Source organism: Pyrus communis, chromosome 17 (genome assembly GCF_041283825.1).
Source record: "Pyrus communis isolate YQ-2024b chromosome 17, ASM4128382v1, whole genome shotgun sequence".
NCBI classification, from domain to species: Eukaryota; Viridiplantae; Streptophyta; class Magnoliopsida; order Rosales; family Rosaceae; genus Pyrus; species Pyrus communis.
This window is the reverse complement of record NC_142581.1, coordinates 8,099,447-8,114,667: the sequence shown is the minus strand read 5'-3', so window position 1 is coordinate 8,114,667 and position 15,221 is coordinate 8,099,447. Positions and strand designations below refer to the sequence as shown.

The window sequence follows — 15,221 nt, the reverse complement described above, 5'->3', positions numbered from 1 at the left end:
GTTGACATAACTAGTATAAATATGTCTAGATATATTACAGGCCTGTTTTGAAGTGCTTTTAAAATAACTAAAAGCGCTTTTTGGTTACAAAAATTCCTTTCAGATTACCAAATGTTTGACAGAAAAAGTTGAAGGTGCCTCTTAAACATTTGAATGTACTACAAAAAGAAGTGCTTTTGTAGGAAGCGCTTATGAGCATAAGTGCTTTTTAAAGAAGCATTTCCAAACAGGCCTGTAATTCGAATGATATAAGATTTGGTTGAAATTATGTTGGTCTTGCTTCCCTTGCTAGCAAATAGGCTAAGAGACAGTTTGAGTCTTGTGCTTGGTTAATGCAACCGCATTGTAGGTTTTCTAATTCTTTGTAAATCTATTTTCTCCAAATCATACAGGATTTACAGTGACAAACTAATGTCATGTCCTGGTATGGTCCCACGAAACCGAGTTTCTTTTGTTTCGAGCGGCATTCTAAAATAATCTAAATTACGGAGTGAGGGATCATGCTTGTTGAAATTGTACAAGATTCTCACTAAGATTGACACATTGCCAGTGGCCTTCTCTACAAATTGATCTGAGAATTAGTAAATATCATATGCGAAAATTTTATTATGCTCCTGTGTACGACGTGCATTGGACAAATTAACGATTTGATGATGGATAAGGATTCAATAGTTACGGATTATGCGATAGACCTGTACATACTAGAAAATAATATCAGACTGGAACTTCTTACTCAGAATATTAAACCGGATTTGTATTTAGTCCGGCTTAAGGGTTGGACTAAAACACATTCGATGTAAATACAATTTTATGAGCCATTGTTAGGATTAGTCCACTTTGTTAAATTACGCCTAATGCTTGAGACTACGTAAGTTTATTTTTATATTTTTACCAAATTAATATCAAAAGCTCCAATATATGTGGAACGACAAATGCCGAAGCCAGATTACAAAATCTTAGTAAAATGGCAGGTTATGTAATCGCTCACGTGGCACTTCTCGATACGTCACTCAGTACGCCAGCCGTCCGCCTCGTGGCAGTTGCTTGTCCCTGGAAGTGTTCTATTTTATTTTCTCTTTTTCCGGAAACATCCGATTTTGCAAAGATTATAATAGAATATTACGATATTACGAGATCTCAATTACATCTGTAATTAACAATCGATAATAAAAAAAAGAGCTTGTTTAAAAAATATTGGACTCAAACTACATGATAAATCCAAATAAGACAAACCATCAATAATTTTTTTTTTCACAATTAATATGATGAATTCACAAGTTTAACAAAGTTCTTTTTATTTTGCACTATGGACCCTACGGTTGGAAGCTAAACGGAGAGCATGTCCGACGAAGTAAATTACCGAAACCACCCCTCGCTGATTCTAAAGTCCGTTGAATTCAGAATGGTCGTTTTCGTAATTTTACTATAAATACGGTGGCATAAAAGTAAAGGCAAAAATCAGAGCCGAGCAATCTGTCTCGCTGCCACCTTCGATACCCTGCTCTGCTTTTTTTCCAAGCTCAAAAGATTGTCCCTTCTCCATTGCAATCGCCTTCTTCGATTCCAGAGGTGAGCTTTTCGGGGTTTTTTCATGTTTTAATCCCAGACCCATATATTTTTTGCACTATTTTCTCTTGGTGATGATAAATACTGTTGTTTTTGTTAAGATTTGGTTTATTTAAAAGTTGATGCAGAATACTTTTGTGTGATAATCTGTGGGTTTATGTGGCAATTGGGTTATTGATTTATTATTTTTCTGTGATATTGTATTGGAATCTGTTGATTGTGTTTGCTAATAGTGAGGTGGGGTGGCTGCCTGCCTGTTCATGTTCGAGTGAGCATTTGATCGAATTCAACAATTTTAGATCATGGGTTTGGGGTTATATTCTTTGATTTTAATACCGGAGGAAGAAATATATGGACTTTCTGCCATCTGGGTTTCGATTACGTGTGGTATCACCGTTTGATCGTATTGTTTTGTTCGGGTTGGTAGTGTTTTGGAAATGAGGAGTTCTTCGGTTGGATGAAAGTTGTTTTGGATTAATTCGGGTTTTTATTTGTAACTGTGGAAGTTGCAGAATCGGCTCGGTGGTTTGCTGAGAAGAAAGTTATGAAATTCCATTGTCGATGATGTTGCACTTCTCATTTGTGCATTCCATGTGGGTGACAACTTGCTCTTGTACGGTGGAATCAGATTTAGTTATATGTTGTGTACATGGGATATAGATGGAATACTACTATAGTAGTGACACTAACCATTAGACATTGCAATCTTTTTTTCGTCCACACAGATTAGTGGACGTCTGCAATTTTTTTCTAACAATAGAATTTATTTCCTTATTTAACTGCCTGTAGCTATTGATGATATTACTAATCAGTGTCATCTATATTAGGTAACTATTCGGTCTATTGAGGGAGGAGTTATTTGTTATTAATAAACATTTAGTGATGGAGGATTCTGAGAAAATTGTGTCGGTGCAAGACAACATGGTTGCTGATGATCACTTGTCAGTTCTGAAAGGCTATGGAACATACGGCATTGTTGGTGCTGTTGTTGTTGCCATACTTATACCTGCATTTCTGTCCACTCTGTTTGGGGGAAAGAAAAGGGGGAAGCAGAGAGGAGTTCCAGTTGAAGTTAGTGGTGAGGCAGGTTATGCAATGCGCAATGCTCGAGAAACTGAGTTGATTGAAGTTCCTCAGAAAGGAGCCACAACCATGGCAGCCCTTTTTGAACAATCTTGTAAAAAGTACTCGCATAATCGATTTCTTGGAACAAGGAAGTTTATTGGAAGGGAATTTGTTACAGCTAGCGATGGAAGGAAGTTTGAGAAGCTTCACTTGGGAGACTATGAATGGCAATCTTATGGAGAAGTGTTTGATCGTGCTTGCAACTTTGCATCTGGGCTTATTAAGTTAGGTCATAATATGGATAGCCGTGCAGCAATTTTTTCAGAAACCCGCGCAGAGTGGTTTATAGCCTTTCAGGTACCTTTCATTATTTTTTTTCTTTGTCTGCCTTGATGTGTCCGTTGTTGTTCTTGGAAATTTCTCTATTTTTCGTCTAAGGACTTGCAAGTGCATGGCCAGTTCTAAAATTAGTTGGTTTTGATTCCAGGGATTCTTCCGGCAAAATATCACCGTTGTCACCATTTATGCTTCGCTAGGAGAGGAAGCGTTAATTCACTCCCTCAATGAGGTGTGTGGCAAAATCCCTGCTTTTCTATTCTTTATGAGTTTATTAAATTTATTTAACCGGCTATAGTACTATTTACCTATAATGACTGAAAATGGAGAACATGGATTGTCCTCATATAGAGCTTTTATACTTTGACAGACCCAAGTTTCGACATTGATCTGTGATTCCAAGCAGTTGAAAAAGTTGGCAGCTATAACCTCAAGCCTAAACACTATTCAAAATGTTATTTATTTTGAAGATGAGGGAAGTTCAGATGCTAGGGTATCTGGAAGTATGGGCGATTTGAAAGTTGCATCCTTTTCTGAAGTTGAGAAGCTTGGACAAGAGAGTTGTGTTCCTCCAAGTTTACCTTCCAAGAATGATATTGCTGTTATTATGTATACAAGTGGAAGTACAGGTCTACCGAAGGTTTGTTTCACTAGCCCTTCATTGCAAACTTATTGTTTTCTATTTGAGCAGTAAGGCTGATCCAGAATATGGTCTTGGAAATCTGTCCATTTGGCCATCTGTGAAAAACAATATTTATTAGTGTGTCTTCTTTTAAATTGTAGATTCCCAAAGTTTAAAAACTTGAGTACTTATTATGATTTAAGAATTTCTATCTGGCCATGTGGCATCATCGTTAATTGAATAACGTAGTGTGCGATGTATCCAAACCTGACTATTTATTTCTAAAACCCAATGTTGTTTATTTTCCTTTAACACGATCTGGTGTGTAATGATATAGGGAGTCATGATAACTCATGGCAACGTTGTAGCCACTACTGCAGCGGTTATGACAGTGGTTCCAAGTCTGGGTAGCGCTGATGTCTACCTGGCATACTTGCCATTGGCTCATGTTTTCGAATTGGCAGCTGAGGTACGCTTGTTTTCGTATTTGTATTACATTACTACTGTACATATGTTAAATTGTAATCATGTTGTGGTTGTCCAGTCTGTGATGCTGGCTGCAGGCTGTTCAATTGGTTATGGTTCAGCATTGACTTTAACAGACACTTCAAATAAAGTTAAAAAAGGAACCAAGGGAGATGCAACTATGTTACAGCCAACCATCATGACAGCAGTTCCTGCTATTTTAGATCGTGTTCGAGATGGAGTTCTGAAAAAGGTGAAGTTGATATTATTCACCTTGTACGCGGTTGTATAGCATCTGTTATTCACTCATATAGATTCAGTCACAAAGGTTGAGCTTGCACTAATCACTACGGTGTATTACAGGTTGATGAGAAAGGGGGCTATGCTAAGAATCTTTTTAATCTTGGGTTTAGACGGCGACTGGCGGCTGTAGAAGGAAGCTGGTTTGGGGCTTGGGGTTTGGAAAGGATGTTGTGGGATGTCGTTGTCTTCAAAAAAATACGCTCATTACTTGGAGGACGCATTCGTTTTATGCTCTGTGGTGGTGCTCCTTTGTCTGGTGATTCACAGCGATTCATCAATATTTGCATGGGGTAATTGCTCTCTCATCTTGAGATAACCAGATAGTTGGAAGAATAACCTATTTTCATTTTATTTTTCCTTCGAGATAACCAGATATCTGATCAAGGAAAATGAAATTTCATGGCAGGAAGTGCTTTATATTCTTATTCTAACATTGGTAACAGAACACGATATGTCCAATGGGTTAACATCTCTTTGTTTACAACAGTTAGAATCAACATTGATCTTTCTACTGTGTTAGGATTAGTATCTATACCTATTCTTTTAGTTTTATTAATGTGCGGTCAGTATTGTCACAAAGGTTCTGTTGATTCTTATCGTGTATGCAACGTGTTTAATTTGCATGCCATTGTTTTTTAACAGGGCTCCTATTGGGCAAGCATATGGTTTGACAGAAACATTTGCTGGAGCTACGTTTTCCGAGGCGGATGACACAACTGTGGGCCGTGTTGGTCCTCCCCTTCCTTGTGGATACATTAAGGTACTAATTCCTGGAAAAAAAATTGCTGCAAGTTTATGATCAGAGCAGGATGTTTAACAGGAGAGAATTTACCGTGTGTCATGGCCGGCACATTTTTCAGTTATTCTAGCTTTTATTCTCAGAGTACCGCTTCCTTTTTCTTACAGGATGATATACCATCATATGAGTAGGAAAATATAGTAATTTAGTTTCACTGAACAAGAGAAGATGTTCTTGTTTAGGTCGAAAAACAAGAGAAGACATGATGGTGTACAGTTTTAAGGGTTTTATGTCGTATATTATGTGAGATGTGCCAGGCAGGATTTTGAAGAGTTCAATATGACAGTTATCCTTATTTGATAATGCAGCTTGTTTCTTGGGAAGAAGGAGGATACTTGCCATCTGACAAGCCTATGCCTCGTGGGGAGATTGTAGTCGGGGGATACAGTGTAACTGCTGGTTACTTTAAGAACCAAGAAAAGACTGATGAGGTGTTTAAGGTAAAATTCTAAAGATCCTGTACGTCTTTTTGTGTGTGTACAAGTTTTGCTTCATGATCGTCACTCCTCAGAGGCCCTAATGATTAATGACTTGCTACATGCTGCAGGTTGATGAGAAGGGCATGCGTTGGTTTTATACCGGTGACATTGGAATGTTTCATCCTGATGGCTGCCTTGAAATTATTGATAGGAAGAAGGATATCGTTAAACTCCAGCATGGAGAGTACATTTCCCTTGGAAAGGTGCCTTTTTTAAGTTTCGTACTATTTCTGATCAATTATGTTTCCAAATGAAGGCTCCCCATAAATTTTCTTCTCCGGAATACTAATTAAATTCGTCACTGACCTGCTGCAGGTTGAAGCGGCATTAGCATCAAGTAATTATGTGGACAACATCATGGCATATGCTGATCCCTCACACAACTTTTGCGTAGCTCTAATTGTCCCTGCACGTCAGGCCCTCGAGAAGTGGGCACAGGAAGCCGGTGTCCAGTACAATGATTTGCCCGAGCTGTGTGAAAATGCTGAAACAGTCAGTGAGGTTCAGCAATCCCTCTCCAAGGTCAGTCCGTCCATCCTTATAACCTAGTAGACGATTGGGCAAGAGTTGAATCCTTTCGTTCCATAAATAAATTTTTAGCATCTTTACAGGTAGCAAAAGCATCGAAATTGGATAAGTTCGAACTTCCTGCGAAGATTCGGTTGCTGTCCGAGCCTTGGACGCCCGAGTCCGGATTGGTTACTGCTGCTATGAAGATTAAGAGAGAACAGATCAAGGCCAAGTTCAAAAATGAGCTCAACAAGTTGTATGCTTGAACACGAACCGCTAATGTCTCTTTTACTCTGCTGTGCTACATTGTTCTTGATTTTTAGATATTTTTTCGGTTTAAATTTTTCGATATTCCAGTAATTCAATGCTGCTGTTGCAGATGTTTAGTTTGATGCGTGTATGTGGCTAAAACCTTCATGGGCAAGGAATAGGTCTAGCATGTTTCACATGATAGTTAGAATTTAGAAAGCATAATGCTCTAGCACAACTTTACGTAACTGTGTTCGAAAACAGTATTACAACACGAACACGAGAACACGAATATGTATGGTAACAACTTTGTCAAGTGGTCGTTACAACACAAATCGTTATTACGTATACAATTCAATGAATCTTGTCAAAAAAATAAAGGGTAAATTACATAATATCTTCTCAGATTTTGGTGTAATTACAACTTTATATATTTTTAAAACATTTCAATTTTATACATTTACTATTATTATTTTTAAATATCATAACCGTCTCTTTTCCTGTTAATCTCTCTGTTAAACTGCCTACGTGGCTGAAGCAAGTAGGACATGTGAATTAAAAAATTAATTTTTTATTATGTTTAAAATTAATTAGAAATTCAACTAAAAAATTGAAAAGATAATTGAATAATTAAAAAATAGAAAAAAGTTTCAAACACCCAGAAATTCATCTCTTCATGTTCTTCCATCTCCACTTGGTCCACTCAAGGACCAGAAGTCCCAGCAGAAGCTCAACCTCGAATTCGACGAAGCCGCACTGAGATCTAAACCTCTGACGGAAGGGCAGAGGTCGTCCAGAAGTCGTCGAAGGTGAGCTGGACGAAGCCGCACTGAACCTAAAGCTGAAATCCCCAAAACCCAGATTTCGCTGCCCTTCGATTTCGTTCCAAGCAACCAGTCGAATACTAAAATCCCCAAACTCCCCTTCGATTTCGTTGCTGGCTGCGTCTCACGGTTCCGATCGACGCAAATTCGAGGTTAGAGTGAGAGAATGAAGAAAAGAAAGAGATGGAGGAGGTCGCCGGGATCAAGTGGGAGGGCAGCAACGGTGTTTGTAGGGGAGGGGAAATAGGTTCCATCTTTCTTTCTTTATTATTTTTATTTTTTTATTTTTTTTATGGGTAATCTGTTTCAGATCTTATATATTTTTTTGGTTGATTCTTGTGTTGAAAACAAATATGGGTATTTTTTTTATGGCGGAGGGGTTGTTGTTTGATCATGCTGCTGGTTGTTGTTTGGGTTGCAGATGGGGGGAAGAAATGGGTAAGGACACGACTTGGAAGAAGAAATCGAGGCAAGGGTTTGAGGTTGTGAGGAAGGTGGGGCAAAATTCATAGTGAGGCCTTGGGGTTTTCTGGGTTGCTCCGGGCTTTGCAGATGAGGAAATTGATGGTGGTAGTTCTGGAGGAAGAAGCTTTGTTGGTGCGGAAGTGATGGGGGATGGGGGTGGTTATGGTAGAAGGGTGGCTCGGGTGGGGAAAGGGGGGGGGGGCGGTGGTGGTGGTGGGAGAAGGGGTGGCTCATGTGGGGAAGAAGAAGATGAAGATTTGTGTTTTTTTTCTTTAATTAATTATTTTAATGTTTAAAATTTTTTTATTAAGTGTTTAGCCATAAGACACAAATGTGTCAGCCACGTCATCACAAATAGGACTTTATATTTGTCACTCTATCACTTAACGGTTAACTTAATAGATTTTTTAACGTATGCAATTGAAAAAAAATAATAGTAAATGTATGAGATTGAAATGTTTTAAAGATGTATAAAATTGTAATTGCATCCAAACTTGATGGGGGTATTATGTAATTTACCCAAAAGTAAAAGTTGAAAGAACTGTGAAATGTAGGAGGTGGGCACGGTTTGGTTCGGCCCAGTTTCACCCTCAAAATGGAATCGGAATCGGAAAATTTCAGCGGTTCGGCTCAGTGCGGTTTTGCTTAAATTTATTACTACCGTACGATTTAGTTCATGACGGTTTACGGTTCTAACCAAAATTATATATATGGTTTTTTCTAATTTTCTACTTCTAATACCAAACACATATTTCAACCACAAATTCAAGTAAATTTGAGTTTCTACTACTAGATCTACAAGATTTGTGATCGGAAGATAGAAAGTGGGCATATAAATATAAATCAAAAGATAGAAATGCTCATATCAAAACCAAAGCGTAAATCTTAAATTAAAACTAAAATGTACATAATGCATAATATATTGAAAAAAAATGGAGAAAAATAATGTAGGGAGAGAAAAGTGATAAAACAATGAAAGAGGGGGAGAGAAGTGAAGAACAATATTGGGCTTATACATATGGTTTTCTTGGAAAAATGTCTTATTAATATAAATATAAAAAAAATAAAAATAAAAAATAAAAATTTATATTAAAAGCGGTTCGGTCTGGTTTTTAATATTTTCAAACTAGAACCGAAACCATTTGAAATGATTCGGTTCGGTTTTTGTTCTGGTTTTGACTTTTTTAGTCAACGTGGTTTTTACCCTTTTTTTTTGTTACAGTTCGATTCGATTTTCCGGTTTGGCGGTTTTTATGCCCACCCCTATTCAATTAACAATGCTTCTTAAACATATACCCGAGTTTCGTTTTCGTCCTCTAATTTAGTTTATAAATTATTGCATGCTCCGATTATGTTACGCGTGACTATTTCATCATTTATTCAAACGTATCGTTATAATATAAAAAATTATGTAATTGAAGTATCGATAATAGTAACATTGAAACATATTGAAGAGTGACATCGAAATGTCTAATATGATAAATGCAATGGCTAATTTACCCCTAGTATTCAAAGAGAAGTTAATAAAATTGACTATAGGACTAACTTGACTCTTATTTTTTACGGGATGTGATATCTACACACCTCTTTTACTTTTCACATATCTTTCTTATTTTCGGCTGTCGGATCAGAGGAATTGAAAAAGATCAAAGGACAGAAGTAAAAAAGGATATGTAAGAAATAAAAAAATGTGTGTAGATAGCATACCCCATTTTTTACATAAGGCGGACGGATTTGGGGTAAATTATACAAATATAAAAACTCAGCAATCCACTCATGTAAAATTTTTATTGAAAAGTCACTAAACTGTAGTCTTCGTAAGACGATGATTGCTGTTAAAAAATGCCAACATTACATTTTCACCCCAAGACAAAGAAATGAGGAAAGGAAGGTAACAAAAGGGCGCCTTTCGTAACGGCAAAAACGACCACAAACCAAACACCCATAAAACTCAGATAAGGCTCCTCTCTTTTACTCTCCGAGCTTTCGACAGCCATGGCTGAAGCTTCAAGAGTTCTGCAGACAACTCTCCTCCCCACCTTCCATCCCCAACACAAAATCCACACATTCCACTCGCTCCCAATGAATTTCCGCAGACACCCAGTTCAGTGCTCGGTCTCCACGACCGACGGCGCCAAGGCCACGGTGGCGCAGAAGATTCCGTGGGGCTGCGACATTGACTCCTTGGAGAACGCTTCTGCTCTGCAGAAATGGCTGACGGATTCGGGGCTTCCGCCGCAGAAGATGGCGATACAGAAAGTGGAAGTTGGGGAGAGGGGACTGGTTGCTTTGAAGAATATAAGGAAGGGGGAGAAGCTGCTCTTTGTGCCTCCCTCTCTGTTTATCACTGCTGACTCTGTAAGACTCTTCTAAATTTGCTTTGTTTTTTATTTGTGTAGTGATTTGGATGCCGGTAATTATATGTTTTGTGCACCAATTGGACACTCCTGTTTGGACGTACTTTTCTAGAAAGCACTTTTACTTGTGTTTATGTAAGATGCACTTCTCCTCACAAGCGGTTTTACCTGGAAGTGCTTCTTGGTAAAGCAGTGCCACTTGAAGATACATTTGTTGGCGCTTCTCGGCAAAGCACTAAAAGTGTTTTGTAATTCAAAAGCACTTTAGATTTAGAGTATTTCTGTCAAATATTTCCAGAAGTGCTTTTAGGCCTGAAGCGGGCCCCTTAATATAGTGGTTTAACTGCCAGTAATTATGTGTTATGTGTACAACTCCAGTTGAAAATGCTTCTTTAGAAAACACTTCTGCTCATAAGTGCTATCATAGAATTACATTAAATGTTTACTAAAAATTCAATTGCTTTTTGAAAAAGCATTTGGAAGTGTTTTCTGAAAACTAGGTGCTTCTCTAGAAAGCGCTTCTAACTGCTTTTATAACCCATAAGCAATTTTAACTTTTTCGGCCAAATGTTATTCCTAGTGCAGCCATTCTGAAAGTGCTTGTTTTGCCGTGTTTGTAAATGTTAGGAATGGACTTGCGGTGAAGCTGGTGAGGTGCTGAAGAAAAACGGTGTACCTGATTGGCCATTTCTGGCAACCTATCTGATCAGTGAAGCAAGTTACCTTCAATCTTCTAGATGGAGCAACTATATCTCTGCCCTACCAAGACAGCCTTATTCCCTTCTGTATTGGTAAGTACTAACTAACTAGTAACTACCTCCTTTCCATGTTTTGATGGCGGAATTTTATGAGTCTGTCATTTACTTTGGGAAGAGTCTACTCTCAGATTTTTCTACAGCCTCTATGTATCCTTTCAGGACTCGTGAAGAACTTGATCGGTATTTGGAAGCATCACAAATCAGGCAACGGGCGATTGAAAGAGTTACTAATGTTGTTGGAACGTATGGCCTTGTATTTGTTAGTGTAGTTTTCTTCATTTGGAATATTTGACGTATGTTATTCTCGAATGATAACAGTGCTTCCGTGAGTCCAACTTCATGAATCATGATCTCGTAGTTATGGAGTTGAATACTTATTCCTCTCTGGTGCAGATACAACGATTTAAGGATGAGGATATTTTCCAAGTATCCTGCTTTATTTCCTGAAGAGGTATTAAACTTAAACGATGAGCTCAATGCGTGTTGCTAGTGTTGAATATAGCCACATATCTTCTTCGTTTTTTCACCATGTGCGACTTTTTTACTCCGCTCCATGTTTTGTTTACAGGTGTTCAACATTGAAACCTTCAAATGGTCATTTGGAATTCTTTTCTCCCGCTTGGTGAGTTAACTATTCCGTTGATAATGACACTGCCATCGTAAATTTGTTTCTGTATCTGCAGAATGGTGTCAAATTGTGTTCAGTGTGTGATGATGATGGCGATTTGGTTGTTAATATAAGTAAAGTACACAAATTTATGATGTGTAATGATGTCACCGTCAATTAATTGGAAGGTATTACTCAAAATTTCTCTAGTTACTGCTTCTAGGTCTAAAATTCTGATATGAAATCCAGAAGTAGGTTGAAGTCTGATATTGGATGTTTCCTAAGCACAGTGATTTGTCGAAAACATGACCTCAACATCTTCTTTCTCCTAAGCACAGGTTCGGTTACCCTCATTGGGTGGAAAGGTTGCGTTGGTTCCATGGGCAGATATGCTGAATCATAGTTGTAAGGTCTGTCAATGAGTCTCTTTTAATAAACACAACCCGAAGTATGAGCTGCACAGATTTTACTCACATTGTGCATCTTAATTTGACTGGTGTAGGTAGATGCATTTTTGGATTATGATAAATCATCACAGGGAGTTGTCTTTTCAACAGATGTGGCATATGAGCCAGGTGAGCAGGTAAACAATAAATTTTTTCACAACTTTAGGTCTAAATCCATTGTTGAAGTTGCAAAGAAATCAAGACCTCTAGTGATGCTTTTGGTCACTTAATGCAGGTTTTCATTTCCTACGGAAAGAAATCTAACGGAGAGCTGTTGTTATCTTATGGGTTTGTTCCAAGGGAGGGCACCAACCCTAGAGATTCTGTTGAGCTGCCACTGTCGCTTTCAAAATCCGACAAATGTTATAAGGAGAAGTTGGAAGTTTTGAGAAAGTATGGATTGTCAGCGTGAGTACCCGATAGCTCAGAAAAATCATGCTTAGTCTTCAGTCACTCTTTCCATTCCTTTCCCTCTTTCAGTTGAATCTCCAAAATTTATGTTCCTCCTTTACGTTGTACCAATCTGGGATACCTTATCAAGCAGATCTCAGTGCTATCCTATACAAATCACCGGTTGGCCATTGGAGCTAATGGCGTACGCTTATTTAGCCGTGAGTCCTCCAAGTATGAGTGGACAATTTGACGAGGTGCGACAGTTTTAGCTTCCTATTGTTATTCAAAGTTTCCATATTGTTGAACATTATCTGAAAGTTCTTTACTGTAGATGGCTGCTGCAGCGTCGAACAAATCTACAGCTAAGAAGGATTTACAATACAGTGAAATAGAGGAAGAAGCGTTACAGTTTATACTGGACACCTGTGAAGCCAGCATATCAAAGTATAACAAATTCTTACAGGTGAGGGACTAATTTGCAACAGAATTTCTGCATCTGTCCATGACTCTATGAACACTCCAGATCGGTTGAAGCTGAGAGATTTAAACATTGAAACCCACAATTGATTTTTCGCTGACAGGCAAGTGGATCCATGGATTTGGACGTGACGTCTCCAAAGCAACTAAACCGAAGGTTGTTTCTGAAACAGCTAGCGGTAGACTTGAGTACTAGTGAGCGGAGAATCCTATTTCGTGCCCAATATGTAAGAAAATTACATCTTTCGTTCTCAATAGACTGATTGTTCTAGTAAGACTGAAGCAGGTTTCATCTGTTGTGTGCTTTTACTCTAAGTTTTGACACAGATCAGCTCTTGTGAATGCTTCTTTGATTCACTCTGTGCTCTGTGCCTCATATGTTTCTGCTTTACCTTAGCTGAAAACGTTGTGATCACCGGAGATTTTCAAAAAAGAATGACTGAAAATTGTGGATGAGTAATGAGTTGATCTTATGAGCTCAAGAACTTAAACAATAAAAGTTCCGGCTGAGATTGCATGTCTTCTGCAAGGATTACGCATTACTGTTGTGCTTCATAGCAAAATCTGCCTTGTTTTATTGCGCTGATAAGAAGTCGTGACTGGTTTCAGATACTGAGAAGGAGATTGAGGGACATAAGAAGCGGTGAACTGAAAGCTCTAACAATCTTCAACGGATTCCGAAAGTTTTTCAAGTGAGAAGAGCTTCAAGCAAGCATGATGTGCTGCTGGGTTTTCTGATGAGCCCTGTCCTTTTTGCTCAAGCTACATCTAGTGGCATTTCTTATGTGACTTTTGGGACCAAATCAATTGAGACAGCCTTCATTTGGAAAGGAGTTGAGGTTCCAATTCATACGATGCCATGAACATGTAACTACCAAAGGAAGCAAGAAAAATGCTACAACTTTGAGGTTTTTCTGGTTAATTTGATTGTATTATAGTATGTGTCATGAACTCTCTTTCCACCTTCATGCTAGTTACCACACCTTTGGACCAATTTCAATACATTCATCAATGTAGTTGGTTAAAGTGTCAGGGTGCCAAATTTTATGCGTCGTTGTAACGCGATTTTATTTACATGATCATCTATAATGGAGATATCAAATTAAAATGTCAAATTTCGTTTTTATAGCTGTTGTGGCAAAATAACATTTTTAAAGTTGCTTACTCTAACTGAGATGTCAAATTAATTTTCTTTGGTTATTTATAAAATTAAGTGGGCCCAAAATTTAATAATAAATAAATATGTGGGCTTGTCACTAAATAAAACAAAAAGAAATTTTTGACGTTACTTTCAAATTTGACAGCAAAGTGGAGAATGTTAATATATGTAGAATTTTGGTATCTCCTTTGAAACCTAAAAACCACCCTTTTTTTATGTCAAACCGTCCACGTAGATTTTTTGACATCTCATTTGAAAATGTTGTAACAATTTTGTTTGGATAATGTTAGACTAAATTTGTAGACAAAGTTTTGAAAACTAAAGGACATGGAAGTTGATGATTGGTTTATCATTTAAACGTTGATAAACGTGCTCATTCCTATTGATGACACATCATTTAGTTCGCAAATTTAGTCTTCAAATTTAATCTCCCTATCATTACCTTTTTTTTTTTTTTGGGTTATTGTTAAAAATATAAAAAATTGAGGTCAATGGTTATTGGGAGTAGTGTCAACCAATTTCCACTAGAGGAGGATTCTTTACCTTCTTAATCTCTCTACCCTTCCATGCCCTCCTATTTGAACGGTCATGGTTAAGCCACATCAACATCTTATATTGATTGTTTTATAGAGTAATAAACAAAAAACAATGTGTGAGAGGAGGAGATAGTAGAAGATGAGAATATGAGGGTAGAGAATCCTCCTCCATTTCCACTTTCTCAAAGTTCAAAGCTCAGAAATATGGAGGAAGATTCTCTTCTCTCTTAATTTCTCTCTCATTTTCTCATCTCCTACCTGAATAGTTACGATTAAGTCACATCAACATTTTATATTGATTTTTCTATAAAGAAAATAAGACAAAAAATAAAGTGTGAGAGGAGGAAAAGAAAAAGAATGGGAATAGAAGGTGAGAAAATTATACTCCTATAAATATGGTTGTTGAAAATATGAAGTATAAATTATAATAGAGAAAACCAGTATAACGTTACCGCTCACCAAAAAAAAAGTATAACGGTTTTCACTTTTTGTTGAGTTGAGCAAAAAAAAAGTATAACGGCTTACTTTTCACACTTAATTTTTTTTTTTTTTTTTTGTCATTGTTTTTTTATTTATTTTAAATTTGGTTGATTGATAATTAAAGGATGTGTGAAAAATAAAAATGAATGCGTGGACAACATTACTCAAATTAAAATAATTTCGAATGAAATATTGTAAAAAAACTGATAAGCAAAAAAGAAATGATTAAATCTACCCAAAAAAGGGAAAAAAAATCCTTAAATAGAAGGAAAGTAAAATAATGTATTAAATTAGGATTTTCAGAGATTTAATTCTTTTAATGAAT

General features: G+C 37.3%; 2 protein-coding genes across 4 annotated transcripts; both read left to right on the top strand.

Moving 5' to 3' along the window:
• The first annotated feature begins 1,291 nt into the window (after positions 1 to 1,291).
• Positions 1,292 to 6,535, top strand: LOC137708330 (long chain acyl-CoA synthetase 8). Of its 3 annotated transcripts, none has more exons than XM_068447387.2 (13): positions 1,441 to 1,569; positions 2,079 to 2,159; positions 2,394 to 2,988; positions 3,119 to 3,199; positions 3,338 to 3,607; positions 3,927 to 4,058; positions 4,134 to 4,307; positions 4,418 to 4,647; positions 5,000 to 5,117; positions 5,465 to 5,596; positions 5,704 to 5,838; positions 5,951 to 6,157; positions 6,247 to 6,535. In XM_068447387.2, the coding sequence occupies exons 3-13, from the start codon at positions 2,449 to 2,451 to the stop codon at positions 6,409 to 6,411; spliced, it is 2,184 nt and encodes a 727-aa protein (XP_068303488.2). In that variant the 5' UTR covers positions 1,441 to 1,569; positions 2,079 to 2,159; positions 2,394 to 2,448; the 3' UTR covers positions 6,412 to 6,535. The 3 variants fall into 3 exon arrangements, with proteins under 3 accessions (XP_068303487.2, XP_068303488.2, XP_068303489.2); XM_068447388.2 differs by having other exon boundaries at positions 2,079 to 2,179; XM_068447386.2 differs by lacking the exon at positions 2,079 to 2,159 and having other exon boundaries at positions 1,292 to 1,569.
• Positions 6,536 to 9,549: 3,014 nt separating this feature from the next.
• Positions 9,550 to 13,836, top strand: LOC137708347 (Rubisco methyltransferase family protein). Its single transcript, XM_068447403.2, has 12 exons — positions 9,550 to 10,041; positions 10,668 to 10,831; positions 10,958 to 11,041; positions 11,192 to 11,249; positions 11,367 to 11,420; positions 11,744 to 11,815; positions 11,908 to 11,988; positions 12,087 to 12,259; positions 12,396 to 12,498; positions 12,576 to 12,707; positions 12,826 to 12,948; positions 13,331 to 13,836. The coding sequence occupies exons 1-12, from the start codon at positions 9,679 to 9,681 to the stop codon at positions 13,415 to 13,417; spliced, it is 1,494 nt and encodes a 497-aa protein (XP_068303504.2). The 5' UTR covers positions 9,550 to 9,678; the 3' UTR covers positions 13,418 to 13,836.
• Positions 13,837 to 15,221: the final 1,385 nt, after the last annotated feature.